General features: G+C 41.3%; 2 protein-coding genes and 1 non-coding gene across 3 annotated transcripts; 2 read left to right on the forward strand and 1 right to left on the reverse strand.

Moving 5' to 3' along the window:
• Positions 1-2,365: 2,365 nt before the first annotated feature.
• On the forward strand, positions 2,366-2,438 carry trnav-uac (transfer RNA valine (anticodon UAC)). Its single transcript has one exon. It is a non-coding gene; the product is annotated as a tRNA-Val (tRNA).
• A 1,707-nt stretch (positions 2,439-4,145) lies between these two features.
• On the forward strand, positions 4,146-9,710 carry cstf2 (cleavage stimulation factor, 3' pre-RNA, subunit 2). Its single transcript, XM_072436673.1, has 13 exons — positions 4,146-4,355; positions 5,104-5,182; positions 5,313-5,482; positions 5,559-5,695; positions 5,930-6,049; positions 6,146-6,268; positions 6,364-6,463; positions 6,928-6,987; positions 8,423-8,519; positions 8,606-8,805; positions 9,005-9,129; positions 9,216-9,269; positions 9,550-9,710. Exons 1-13 carry the CDS (start codon positions 4,259-4,261, stop codon positions 9,673-9,675), a joined length of 1,488 nt encoding a protein of 495 aa, XP_072292774.1. The 5' UTR covers positions 4,146-4,258; the 3' UTR covers positions 9,676-9,710.
• Positions 9,711-10,175: 465 nt separating this feature from the next.
• Positions 10,176-14,309, reverse strand: nox1 (NADPH oxidase 1). Its single transcript, XM_072436684.1, has 13 exons — positions 14,178-14,309; positions 13,969-14,064; positions 13,777-13,887; positions 13,088-13,172; positions 12,520-12,665; positions 12,177-12,370; positions 11,961-12,084; positions 11,760-11,852; positions 11,434-11,675; positions 10,971-11,133; positions 10,656-10,802; positions 10,454-10,578; positions 10,176-10,353 (listed from the first exon to the last, which is right to left on the reverse strand). Exons 1-13 carry the CDS (start codon positions 14,220-14,222, stop codon positions 10,227-10,229), a joined length of 1,698 nt encoding a protein of 565 aa, XP_072292785.1. The 5' UTR covers positions 14,223-14,309; the 3' UTR covers positions 10,176-10,226.
• Positions 14,310-14,471: the final 162 nt, after the last annotated feature.

Here is a 14,471-nt window from a genome sequence, read left to right on the forward strand (position 1 = left end):
GGACTACATCACAGCCACTGAAACGGCAATTAGGAACAACAAAATGACTGAATCGGAGGCTGCAGACCTGAGGTTACGTGTCACAGCGACTCTGAAGAGTGCCAAACCACCTCCTTCAAATATCACATCTGAAGAGAGAAAAGCACTTTCAGCACTGGAAAAAGATCATAGCATCAACATCCTCCCAGCAGACAAGGGACGTTGCACTGTGATTCTCAACGCAGCTGATTACGAAGCTAAAGTCCACACCCTCCTCGAGGACACGACCACATACGAACGCTTGAAAAGAGATCCGACCAGTGGCTACAAGAAGAAAGTGATAGACTGTTTACAAAGGCTGGAAAAAGAGGAAGCGATAGACCGGCCTCTGTATTACAGACTGTATCCTGGTGAAGCCATGCCTTGCATTTATGGCCTTCCAAAAATACACAAAAAGGATGTTCCACTCAGACCCATAGTGTGCAGCACAGATTCCATCACTTACAATGTGGCCAAGCATTTAACAACTATATTGGCTCCGCTTGTGGGGAATTCGGAACATCATGTGGAAAACACGCACAACTTTGTGGATAAAGTGAAACCCAGATGACCTCATGGTTTCATATGATGTTGTGTCCCTGTTCACCTGCATCCCGACCTCTGATGCAGTAGCAGCAGTGAGGATCAGACTGCAGGAAGACACCACCCTACAGGAAAGGACCAAACTGACACCTGAACACATATGTAAACTGTTGGACATCTGTCTGAACACCACCTACTTTCAATTCCGGGGACAATTTTACAGACAGATTCATGGCTGTGCCATGGGCTCGCCCGTCTCTCCCATAGTGGCCAACCTGTACATGGAGCACTTTGAGAAGAAGGCACTGGCCTCATTCTCAGGCATAGCCCCAAAACTGTGGCTCCGCTATGTCGATGATACTTTTGTAACAATCAAGGAACAAGAGCTGGAAACCTTCTCTGATCACATCAATGCTGTGGACCCACATATTAGGTTTACAAGAGAAGACGCTAAGGAGAATCGCTTGGCCTTTCTTGATTGTTCCACGATCAGAGGAGAGGACGGGAAACTCCAAATAGAAGTATATAGGAAACCTACACACACGGACCAGTATCTGCTCTTTGGCTCCAACCACCCACTGCAGCACAAGCTGGGTGTGATCAGAACCTTACAACACAGAGCTCAAGGTGTGCCCACCAGCTCAGAGGCCAAGAAGAAAGAGGAAAAACATGTCCGAAATGCCCTCTGCCTGTGGTTACCCCGCTTGGGCTCTCAACAGAGTGAAGAGAACCAAGAAGCAGGACAAAAGGGAAACTGAACAGAGAAGGAAGGGTGTTTCTATCCCTTATGTGTCTGGCCTCTCGGAAAAACTGCAGAGAATTTTTAGACAACACGAAGTCCCTGTTTATTTTAAACCAGGAAACACTTTAAGACAAAAACTGGTTCATCCTAAGGACAAGTTGCCGACTCAAAAACAGAGCAATGTAGTTTATTCGATCCAATGCAGTGAAGAAAGCTGTAAAGAACGTTACATAGGTGAGACGAAACAGCCTCTACACAAGAGGCTTTATCAGCACAGAAGAAATACAAGTTCAGGACCTCAGAGTGCCGTGCATCTCCATCTTGAAGCCTCTAATAACTCGTTTGAAGACGGTGAGGTGAAGGTTTTAAGCAGGGAGAAAAGATGGTTTGAAAGAGGAGTCAAGGAAGCTATTTTTGTTAAAAAAGAAAGACCTTCTTTAAACAGAAATGGAGGGCTAAGATTCAATCTTCCTGGTATCTATAATGGTATACTGAACCCCTGGAAAGGTAGAGGACATTCAGATGCTAATCAGGTACTCAGGGTGGTTGAGCCAGGGTCTCACAAAGACAAAGAGGATTCTAATAGCCCATTAAGATTCTGAATAGGCTCGGTAGATACAAGGGGGGAGTTTCTGTTGAAACAAACAACTCTTTCTACTTCAGGAAGGCTCCGCCCAATGGGCGGGTCTTACCACAGAACAGTATTAATATCGGAGTTCTCGACCTAAATTCTTTTATTGACAATGACTCTTGGATGAGAGTCGAAACGTCTATTTTTTCTAACTGAGTCCAGATGACTACAACTGAAGCTTTTTCTATTCAGGAAATTATGTAATAACTCTTTAGATACAATAGAAACAATATAGGGTTAACATTTAATCTATATACAATATTTATAAGATATATTTAAGATTTTAGAATGTGTTTGTTCAAAAACTTTTAAAGGGCCTATGGGAGTAATTCTTAATAACTATAATATTAATTATGTGAATGGCCACCAGATCCCGCTGTTGAGTAACGCCCAGTGAGGTTAGTATCCAAGTGAGAAAATTATGTCGTCAGGGTTCCATAGTGTAGCGGTTATCACGTCTGCTTTACACGCAGAAGGTCCTGGGTTCGAGCCCCAGTGGAACCATCGTATTGAGTGGTTTTGACGAACTGGATCAAGTCAATTGTTGATATAAACTGTTCACTATTTACGGAGTCAAACGTATTTACACGTATTACACAACAATGCTCTGCGGCGCACATTTAGTTTACTTACTTACTATTAGTATTACCTAGTCTTATGCTAGCTATTTTTACTTTATTTTATTCTATTATTATTATTACTATTATCTTATTTTTATCTTATCTTTTTATTTTTATTTATCTATTTTATTTTATTTCCCCCCCTCCATTCCCTATTAAGATAGGAGAGGAGTTTTGTTCACAAGAGTTCTTTTATTAAGAGTGTTTTTTTTTAAACTTCCTATAATCTGTCTTTTCCCCCTGTATCTACTGCGTTGTAACAACGAAATTTCCCCTTGTGTGGACAATAAAGGATTATCTTATCTTATTACGCGAGACATGCATTTTGAGCAACAGGAAAATGCCCAGTGCCATCTCTGTGTCCCTGTCCCTGCCCCGCACGCGCTTCTGTCATGGATCCCTTCGCGCTCTTCTCCCTCCCTGTAAAGGTAAATAAATAAGGTTTATTCATTTATTAAAGAAGCTAAGAATTTTAAATATCTATTTTTTAATGTATGGGATACAGTTATGCTAATGTAATGAGTTAGTAAATGTGATTAAACGGACAAAATGGTAATTATTCTTTTATTTGTTCTTGCCTAGTTCTGACGTGAGTTGAATTACAGGGAATGGAAACAATAAAACTAATTTAGCCATCAGTTCTGGTCTTCTCAATTCGACTGGACCTGGACTCCCTTCTTCCTCTTGGGGCGTGGATACTTTTTTATCTCCCAAGGGGGGTGCCATGGCTCTATTATGGGGGGTGCCATGGCTCTATTATGGGGGGTGCCATGGATCTATTATGGGGGGTGCCATGGATCTATTATGGGGGTGCCATGGCTCTATTATGGGGGGTGCCATGGCTCTATTATGGGGGGTGCCATGGATCTATTATGGGGGGTGCCATGGCTCTATTATGGGGGGTGCCATGGATCTATTATGGGGGGTGCCATGGCTCTATTATGGGGGGTGCCATGGCTCTATTATGGGGGGTGCCATGGATCTATTATGGGGGTGCCATGGCTCTATTATGGGGGGTGCCATGGCTCTATTATGGGGGGTGCCATGGATCTATTATGGGGGGAGCCATGGATCTATTATGGGGGGTGCCATGGCTCTATTATGGGGGGTGCCATGGCTCTAATATGGGGGGTGCCATGGATCTATTATGGGGGGTGCCATGGATCTATTATGGGGGGTGCCATGGCTCTATTATGGGGATGCCATGGATCTATTATGGGGGGTGCCATGGATCTATTATGGGGGGTGCCATGGATCTATTATGGGGGTGCCATGGATCTATTATGGGGGGTGCCATGGATCTATTATGGGGGGTGCCATGGCTCTATTATGGGGGGTGCCATGGCTCTAATATGGGGGGTGCCATGGATCTATTATGGGGGGTGCCATGGATCTATTATGGGGGGTGCCATGGATCTATTATGGGGGGTGCCATGGCTCTATTATGGGGATGCCATGGATCTATTATGGGGGGTGCCATGGATCTATTATGGGGGGTGCCATGGATCTATTATGGGGGTGCCATGGATCTATTATGGGGGGTGCCATGGCTCTATTATGGGGTGCGCAAGTAAAAAGTTTGAAAGAAGCTCTGCATTTGGCAAAATAGCGCCGTCTAGTGGCGTCCAGTGCACCATTTTCCGCCGTGGCTTTAGCGGAAATTGTTCCTTGAGTTTCCGGTGCAACATTAATTTCTGTCCCAAAATGGCGACTGTAGCCGCCGCCGCTGCCGCCGCCGCAGCCGCCGCTGCTGCTGCTGCAAGAGATCCAGCTGTTGATCGTTCTCTTCGATCTGTGTTTGGTAAGTCAATTATGATGATTTATGATCCAATGCATTACATTGTGCGTCCAAAATACAGCCCACTAACACGAGGGACACCATGGGCTCGTGCCATCACTGTGGCTAACCTCCATCTACTGGGCCAAAACAATGATAACCAAGTGTGGGGGAAAACACAACTAAACTTCTAAAATGAAAGGTTTCAAATGTCGTTTTTGAAATCGAGACGTTTTGACTATTATTTTGATTTGAGCTAATAAATGCATACGGGACTGTCGTTGTTTGTAGCCACTGTCCTCTACTCAGCCGGACCACACGGTGGGTTATTGTGCATTCTTTAGTGTGTTGTTGTTGTTGTTGTTTTATGGCGGTTGGCATCCAATTGTTGCATTACCGCCAGACTTTATTCCTCAGACTTTTCTTTAGTGTGTGGATCGATTGAACAAGTAGCCTACATATCCACGTGTACAGTACAAAGTTGGTATTTGCTTTGTAAAGGGCCAAAGCAGACAATTGTTAGTTTTAATTGTTTGTCATGTCCACATAGTTCTGAGTGTAAAAAATAGATACTGCTACATTGTTGTTATCTATACTTATCGTATAGAATTGACTGAAAGAGCATCATTCAAGCCAACTAGGTTTAACTGAGATATTGAATCCAGGCTTGGCTCTTCTGTGAAGCCCAATTAACGGAGAGGTTAAATAATCTGCAATCAATCTTATCTGGCCTGCCTCTGATTATGTAATTGTGTTTTGCCACACATTTTAGTGGGAAACATTCCATATGAAGCTACAGAGGAACAACTGAAAGATATATTTTCCGAAGTAGGACTTGTGGTGAGTTTCAGGTAAGTTTATTAACGTTTTTGCTCTGGCTTTATGCGTTGTTAAACATAAACAATATGTTAGGTTAATGTGTGCAGAAGAACTCCATGTACATAGATGGATGCAACAAATGTACTCTTTCTATTGCTGCAGGTTAGTGTATGACAGAGAAACGGGAAAGCCAAAAGGGTATGGCTTCTGCGAGTACCAGGATCAGGAGACTGCGCTCAGTGCAATGCGCAACTTGAATGGGAGAGAGTTCAGTGGTCGTGCACTTCGGGTTGACAATGCTGCAAGTGAAAAGAATAAAGAAGAACTTAAAAGTAAGTGCTTTTTAATATTGTTCGAAAATCAAAGCCACACACACATACTGTATTTAACTACCTTTTCTGTGCACAGGCCTGGGCACAGGAGCGCCGATCATTGAGTCTCCATATGGGGATAATGTACAGCCAGAAGAAGCTCCCGAATCCATTAGCAGAGCCGTGGCCAGTCTACCGCCAGAACAAATGTTTGAACTCATGAAACAGATGAAGGTACACAAGTTTTTGTTCTTTTAACAACTCATTTATTGACTTGTTCTTGACAAATGTTATCTTAATATCCAAGTGGTCCACTCCTTACTGATCATGCTAATTTGAATCAATTAGCATGATCAGTAAGGAGTCCAAAACTAGAGGGCTTCATTTATTATGCTGTTGGGTTTTGTTTCTTTATCTTGTTAATTTATTTTATTTTTTATTTATCTGAAGTTATTTTCTTTTTTCTAGTTATGTGTGCAAAATAGTCCACAGGAGGCAAGAAATATGCTGCTTCAGAATCCACAGCTGGCATATGCTTTGCTACAGGCCCAAGTTGTCATGCGTATAGTTGATCCTGAAATAGCTTTGGTAAGTACCTTTTCTAAAATCAGCTTTTTTGTTGGCCTTGTATAAGTTTCACCATTTATAGTCCGTAAAGTTGTGATCAATTTTGTTTACATGTAGAAAATGCTTCATCGTCAAACTACAGTCCAGCCCCTTGTTCCAAGTGGACAAGGAGGAGGAGCACCACTGGGTAACCCACCTCCAGTTCAGCCCAACGCGCCAGTCTCACAACCACAGCCTGGGGTATGAGCAAAATGACCTACACACTCTTACGAAATGTCTTCTTACAAAAACCAAACCAATAATTAATTATTTTTCACATATGGTTGCATGAATAGCCTGGAATGCATGTCAATGGAGCTCCTCAAATGATGCAGCCTCCTAATATGGGTGTGGTTCCTGGACCTGGACCTGGGCCTGCACCAGTTGGACCTCCAGGTGATTGTTACATTTTTGTGTTTTTTTATTTTGAGCATGTCAAACTTCAGAGAGGCTTCTCTTGTAATCTTGAACTGCTTAGAACATTTTGTAATTTTAGATAATATTATTACAGATAATTGTATTATCTGAGAAGCCTTTTAGATTAGATTGGTTCCATTTGGGAAACTGGTAGCAATGGCCAGCTTGGATGATCAAATAAATACTGAAGAAAGTTTGTCTCCAACAGCAGCACCAACATGTTAGTGGTAGTAGGACTTGTCAGCAAATGGCAATAGTAAGTTATGAAAACATATAGTTGGGATATATTTAAGGAAGAACATCTGTAATGTTTTTGTACAGAAGCATTCCATAAAAAGTACAGAAACCTTTACCGCCAGAACATTAAAATCCTCCGTCCCTTATTGTTCCTTCGCTACTCCTTCAGTTTCTCTTGTTCTTCTCATTTTTTAATGCTGGCTCAGGAAATCTACAGCATTCCCCTACGGGATCATCCAGTCCAGCTGCTATCGAGCGGCCGCAAGGTATCACTGTACCCCTCACTTCTTCTGTGAGGTTGTAGGATATTTGCAGGAATGTCATCTCAAGTTGATCTGATCAACTTTGCTGATTTTGTTCAGCGTGTTCATCCATAAACTCACAAACTCACAGCCACACAATTTCTTTCAGAAGCTATTGCTGTGTATCCTCTCAAGAAGGGGATTAAGTTTTACATGGCCAAACTGGGGGTATTCCATGAACACATTGTTTTAATAAGACCATCAATGTAGCCAAAATGAGTGGGCTCTGTGTTGCAGTGGAAAATACACCTTGGTCCAATCCTGTTCTGAACCAGATTGTTGATGATTTATATGCCTCAAAATTTCTGAAGGGACATTTTTTTTTATCAAACTTCTTGTTAAATAACTTGCCTTTGTTGAAAAACTATAAAAACATGTTTCATGCTGCCTGAGCAAATACAAGGCACATATTATATAATGGCCTAATATAGTCCAAATCTATAACTGGGAAGTGTTTTTGCATGGGACAGACGGTGGAGCTGGATTCTAGATAATCTGGTGTTTTATTGTGGCTCTAACCTGTCCTTCCCTTTGTCTCAAATCCTGTAAAACTGCATTCCAAATATGTGCTAAATTGTTTAACCAATTTTGTTGCCTGTGAAGAGTTCTATTATAGCTCTCTGGCCCGTACACATAGGACATTATTCACTGTGTTTTCTGCTGTTTCTGGAAAACGGCCCTTTTTAAATTAGATGAGCTGAAGTGGAAGTGAAAATCAACAGCACTGGCACACTCGGTGGTAAAGCCGTGCAAAATAGAATGTAGGTATATAGCCACTAAAGACGGATCTGCAGGGAAATTAGACTAAATGGGCTTGTATCTTCTGTCTGAGCTGGTTAGCCACTGCAAACACAGGATTAAAAACCATCTTTGATAAATTAGTTTGCCTAGAAACTGCCTTGTGCAAGAATGAAAGCATATTTTTGATTTAGTTCCGTATGTAAAAAAAATATACAAATTGTCTGGCTTTAAATAGTATTTATTAAGCAAACCCCTTGAAAATGAGATGGCACATCTCATGGGGCAATTATTTATTTCAAACTCACAATTATTCATTTCAAACCCACAATTGTCATGGACCAACTTGAGGCTGGAGATGGGCCTAGAATTCAGAATGAGCCTGCACTTACTAAGCAACGTTGATGGAATACCCCCAATGTGTTTATAAATTCATCTGAATTTTTTTTAAACCTGCTTGTACAGGTCTTTGTCACACAGAAATAGTAGAAATATCACCTTTCACCATCGGTTTGGAAGAGTCTAATTTTTTTTGTTCATTTTATCAACTTTTTTGCATCAAAAACAACAATTTATATATTTTTGGGAGATGATGTAGCACCCTTCTCTACTTTGGTATGGGTAAAATTCTAGTTCAAATGCATCTTTTCATTGCCTTTAGGACCAGGTGGCATCCCCCCGAGAGGTCTTTTAGGAGATGGTCCCAATGACCCCAGAGGAGGAACTCTCTTGTCTGTCACTGAGGTGATAGATCCCAAGTAAGCCATGCCACAAATGTTTAATGATTAAACGATTATCCATTTTATGATATGACCACTCATTCATGTTTTTCGTGTGAATCTAGTCGAGGTTACATGGGAGCCCCACCTCCTCTGCAAGCACCTTCTGGGCATATGGGCCAAATGAGTGCAGGACCCCCTCCAGATATGAGAGGACCTCCAATGGACATGAGAGGTCCCCCCATGGGTGAGCCACGAAATATGATGGGTGACCCCAGAGGACCCCCAATGATGGAGCCACGTGGACCTCCAATGGAGACGAGAGGTAGTTGCAGCGGCAATGCTCTGTCACTTGATTTTGTATAAAGGCACAATTGTATTACACCTATCTTCTAACAAAAGGTCCTTTGTCAAGGAAAGTGTGACAAATGATCTTTATCTTGTTCAGAAAGAGGCATGTTGTTAAATTTGCATCGTCTTTTTTTTTTTTTTTTTTTTTCTCCATTTTGGTCAACGTTCTCTAGGTCGTGACCCTCGGGCAATGGATGCTCGCGTGCCTGTGGGTAACCAGAGGGTTCCTATGGCTGGGGGAATGCCAGGTCCCGTTCCCCACAATATGGGTCCTAATGCCCCCCCACCTGTGAGACCAGTAAGAGCTGCGACTGCTAAAATAGGCTTCATGTTCACTAAATTGTTCATCACAATCAGACCGTTGACCGGCTATTTGTCCTTCAGGCAGGAGGCTTTAGCCCTGGACAGGCACCGGTTTCTTCTCAAGACCAAGAGAAGGTGAATGTCACTCAAAGCCACACATCTTCATGTCAAATTTCTTTTGTGTCACATTTCTGTCACATGCTTGTAGTGCTCACAATGGCTCAACCTTTACCTTTTGTCGGCACTTCTCAAAGCGCAGATACATTTTCTCCCTATGGGGACACGCCAGAACAAGTGAAGCGTTATGCCCTTATACATTCTCGTATTGTCTAGAAGTTAAAACTCATAATTTCCTGAACATGACAACATCCGTCTTGTTCCTGGTAATCAGTTGCTTATCTTCCATTGTTTGTAGGCTGCCCTCATCATGCAAGTGCTGCAGCTCACGCCAGAACAGATCGCCATGCTGCCCCCGGAACAGCGACAAAGCATCCTCATTCTCAAGGAGCAGATTCAGAAGACGGCCAGTGGAGCACCTTGATCCAAACGCATCGAAATGTAACATGAGCATAGTGTTATTGATAATCCACTTACTTTTAAAATTATTTTTCAGCCATTTGAACCTGCTTAAATGCACTCTGAGAAAGTTCCAGCTTGTTAGGAATGTTGTAAACTTTTTTGTACCAGTCTTGGCTTTTGTGAATTTATGTTGTAACAATATTTTTTTGACCTCTACTACCAATAAAAAGAAAAAAAAACTGTTTGGATTTCTCAAGTGTTAATTTAGCAACATGGACGTGACATTCCCTTTAAGAAAATAAACATTTTATCACATGGTTACACAAGTACTGCATTTTATTTACACTGATGAAAGAACTACAACAGAATAGTCAGATGAACAATATTGACAATGGTATAAATCATCTGTCAGACGTAACAGTTTTTAAAATACATTCCACACCCAAGCTGCTAATCATAGGCTGCTGAAACCTTATGTATTTACACTGAACATGGTGCTACAGTGATTTAAAGCTGAACCACTTGAATTGTAATCATTGGGCATTGTTTCTGTATATTGTAAGAGTGTAAGCATTAGAAGTTCTCTTTGTTGAAATAAAACTTGGTCTTTCGAGGATCTACATCAGAGTATTTAGCACATTTCTTCTCCAAAACTGTGGCCAGTGCTACAGGACCACATATGAAGGTTCCCACCCCAGACCTGAGGATCGTATGGACACATGGAAATATGATTTTAAGGACAATACTTGTATGTTTAAATCAATACTATATAATAATACAATAACTATATTTTTACTCACGTGGGATTTTCTTTGCAAACTTGATCATATTCTTTATCCCAGTTTGGCCGGCCAATGTTTGTTTTCTGTTTTAGCCCGGTCACCACATCTGTGTCCTTATCAAAGTTTACGTTGAAGAAGTTGGCCTAAAGAAACAAAAGGAGTTACATTTTGACAAACTGCAGTAGACTTGAGTCATTGCTTGCTAGTTAATTGCAGTTACCAGGGTTTGGTCCCATCCTGTTAGGTAAAGTTTGTAAGTGAGGAAATGACCCATTCCTCTCTCCTCCATCTCTCTCTCCAGCACCTGGAGGAGGTCGGCAAACCACTCAAAGGCATTGGTTTCCCGGCACAGCCAGTAAAAATAGATCTGAACCAGGAAGTAAATGCAAGCTTGTAAAACAATTGTTCTTTACAAAAGAGACTGCAACACAATAGAAGACAAAGATGGATTGTTTTCTACAGCAAGTGCAATGGTGCGTCAGTGTTGTAACACATACTTGGTCCAGGTTTAAGAAAAGGGAAGGGCACTTCTAACCTTTCTGGTGCGCAGCTTTGGGTCCGACTCTTTGAACTTGTACCAGATAGATTTGAGTATGGAGGCAAATGGAGTCACTCCAATACCAGCGCCAACCAGCATGGCCACCTCATAGTCAAAGACATCCTCACTGGCTGTGCCAAACGGACCATCCACACCAAGCCTAAAGAAGTGAATTATGAAATAGATTACATAAATTAATTCACATTTGCCATACTATTATTCATTTATTTGGATTTACATCTGACAAAGTCTAACATCAAGACTCTGATCCAGCATAAATGGCACATCATTATCAAAAGGAAAGCAAAGCTGCACATGTTTTCCTTTGGTATTCATCCAACAAAACCTATGCTAAGTTGAAGTAGAATAAAAATATACAATATAAAACTTGCAACTCCAGAGGCTTTACTATTCCTCAAACTACAACCAAATCTTTAGATTAGAAATTGGCTGGACTAACTTGGGCCCCTGGGCTCCCTCTGGCAGCTGCTCCATAATGCTGATGAGTTTGTTGGTCCAGTCTCCTGCTGAGCGGATGTGCACGCTGAAGAAGTCCTCCTCTGGGGCAGAGGTCATGGTGAAAGGATGCCACTCAAGCTGCGAGATGGACGGGCAGTTGATGAAGATGTACTGACCCACATCCATTTTAAACCCATTTTTCACCAGCTGAAGCTCCAGTACTTTGGAAGGTCTCAACACAATCTGAAATACAATTGGAATGTCACATAACAACAATACAATAAATGCTTGTATAATCTCTTAAAACGCCACAAATTTGCTTTTTACCTTTCTGTACTTGACAGTCTGGGTGTAGCGAATGAAACGAAGAACTCGCTCACAAAGATACAAAAACATGGGCCCAATAACCCACATCCAGGTCTAAAGTCACAAGATAATAGCACGTTACAACTTTGTGATATAAATGTAAAAACAAATCGATATATTAGCATGCATGTTTGGATTTGAAGTAAAACCTTTTCGACAAACCTTTGGAAACCCTCCTTCGAACTGAGGAACAGGACACTCTGGTATCTTTCCCCAATCGTCAACATGGTCTTTGCAGTACGTGAAATTATGTGGATAATCGTCATCCTGGGCTCGCACAATACGACTGAAAATGGATAAATCAGACGTTCAAATAAAATCAATTTAACAAGCCATAGGTTAAACATGCTGGAGAAAAACACCGTAAAGAAGACTCACCCAGCTCCGTGGATCACCAGCCCAGCAAAGAAGATGATGAAGAGGTGATGCGTGTACCAGAAGACTTCGAAGTAGCTCCGCCGGATGACCTCCATAGAGGAAGTGATGATGAGGATGAGAGACAGAGTGATAATAACCCCGGTGATGCCAGCAATGGTGGTGAATACAAAGTAGGTTGGAATCTGTTGTGGATCCTAGAACAAGGAAGAAGAAGCAACAAGGTCAATTTGAAATGCATCGTGTTTTTTTAACTAACATTTCCATTCTAGCAACATGCCGAAACACAATGTGTAAGTTATGAATGGTAAAAAAAAAAACAGAAAAGAAAAAGGTTACTACTTACAATGTCTTTTTCTCTAATTGGGTTGAGATAAGTCGTGGTGTCGGTGTCTCCCAGATCCGACAGGGCCGTGCTTAGTTTGTCATAAACTCCTTGTCTGCTATTGTTGTACCACTCCACGTTCAGTAAATGGGCAATCACATGAACGGCTGGGAGGGGAAAGATAATGTGCTTTTATTAGAAAGAAATGCAGCTTCCTTCTGATACATGGTAGGCCGGGGAAACCCACCATTGGCCAATAAGTGCTTAGCCAATGTTTAATTACACGTGAACGAAAGTATAATCTACCACTTAAGTCACTTTTGTGTATTTTGTCAGAAACCAACGCCTGTAAGCCATTGTCCACTTCATCACATTGGAATGAACTGGTAAATAATATAAACAAAGTATACATAACAGCAGAACAACACAAAATATATCCAGTCCAGGTGATAATCAATTCAACAAAGCAAGTCCTTTTTGCACATGTGCATTCCTTATGAAAAATAAATGACTTTCAAATAAATTAGTATTTATGTTTTTTGTCAAATATGTAGCTTATATTTGAAGTGAAAGGTAAAGGATGTCTCACCTGTCATCAGTGCGATCATGTAGGCCACAAGCTTATGGAAACTTAAATTCTTGTCCAGCTGTTTTCGCAATGACCTTCCACAACACTGACGATCAAAATAATCATGTTATTACATTAAATTCACATGGATATCATCCAAGAGTCTGGTCTGAGAACTCTGAATCCTACGTCAGCCCGGGTGGGACTCTTGATTATTATTGATTATACAGGGAGCCGGTTGTGTTATCCATTTGTTTACACAGTATCAGTTTCACCTATGACAAATTTTTTGTTCAGATAATATCTGAGTTCTCAGACTAGATCTGCAACTGAATCTTTTCCTATGATAACAATCCTGGACGATTACACCGACTTCATACAAAGACATTACTCAAGTGCGGGGAAACTGCTACTCAAGTAAGAATAACTGATTTATAATTTGAAGTTGATTTATTTGGAAGACAAAACCTGCACAAAATCTGACATTTTCAAGGATCAAAAAATAGAAAAACTACATCATATCTTAAAGTACACAACAAAATTTTCAAAAAATGTAATATTCTCATTATTGTTTGTGGTCCCACCCACACTACTAAAATGAATGAAATATAACAGAAGTAGGAGTAAAAGTATGCAGGTGGCAGAAAACCTCTCAGAGAAGTTTATTTAAAACACTTTTGTATTTTGTATATTTGTATGTGTATTCTTACCACAAAGGAGCCGCGGAGCAAAGACAGCAGGTTCCTACACACAGGGAGCAGGATCAACATGCAGTTAAAGTTAAGGACAGCAGCAGGAGCTCGGGCCCAAGCCAAAGCAGACTGTGAAAGAGACAAGAACAGTGGACAATACATACATCATGGCCATAAGGTGATGTGTCAGTTAGAGCAGCTGTCACTCACCCCTAACAGATGCCTGGTATAGAAATGCTCCTCTTCCAAGTCATAGTGGAGGTAATAATACACAAAGAGGAAGATGTTGATGCCCATCCACAAAACCTTAAAGTCGATAAGGGTGAGATAAACACTTGTTAATACCCTTACAATTTGATTTCAGCAATACAATCGTTATGTCGTCTGTAAATTATTTTGAAAAGATACTCAAAACTTACCAGTATGAATGAAGTGAGCCCATTGTTGACAAACCAATTACCCATGATGTGAGCATTCACCGTTCAAGGCTTTATGTGCCTGTTCAGCACCTTCTGACTCAAGCTTTATTATAGTGTCAAGGAAAAGCTCCACCTTCCTCCCGATTACACAAATCTCCTGGAACCATTGACAGCACACGGAAATAAAGACACACGTCCAGTTTGAGACTTTCCTCTTGAAGCAGGTAGACTACATTCCGACCTTTGGAGACTTTAGAGTTGAACAATGGTGCTGCTGGAATGAGGAAGTAAGGA

This window comes from Eucyclogobius newberryi, unplaced genomic scaffold (assembly GCF_026437365.1).
Source record: "Eucyclogobius newberryi isolate DKJ021-1_F unplaced genomic scaffold, fEucNew1.0.hap1 SCAF_11, whole genome shotgun sequence".
Taxonomy (NCBI): Eukaryota; Metazoa; Chordata; class Actinopteri; order Gobiiformes; family Gobiidae; genus Eucyclogobius; species Eucyclogobius newberryi.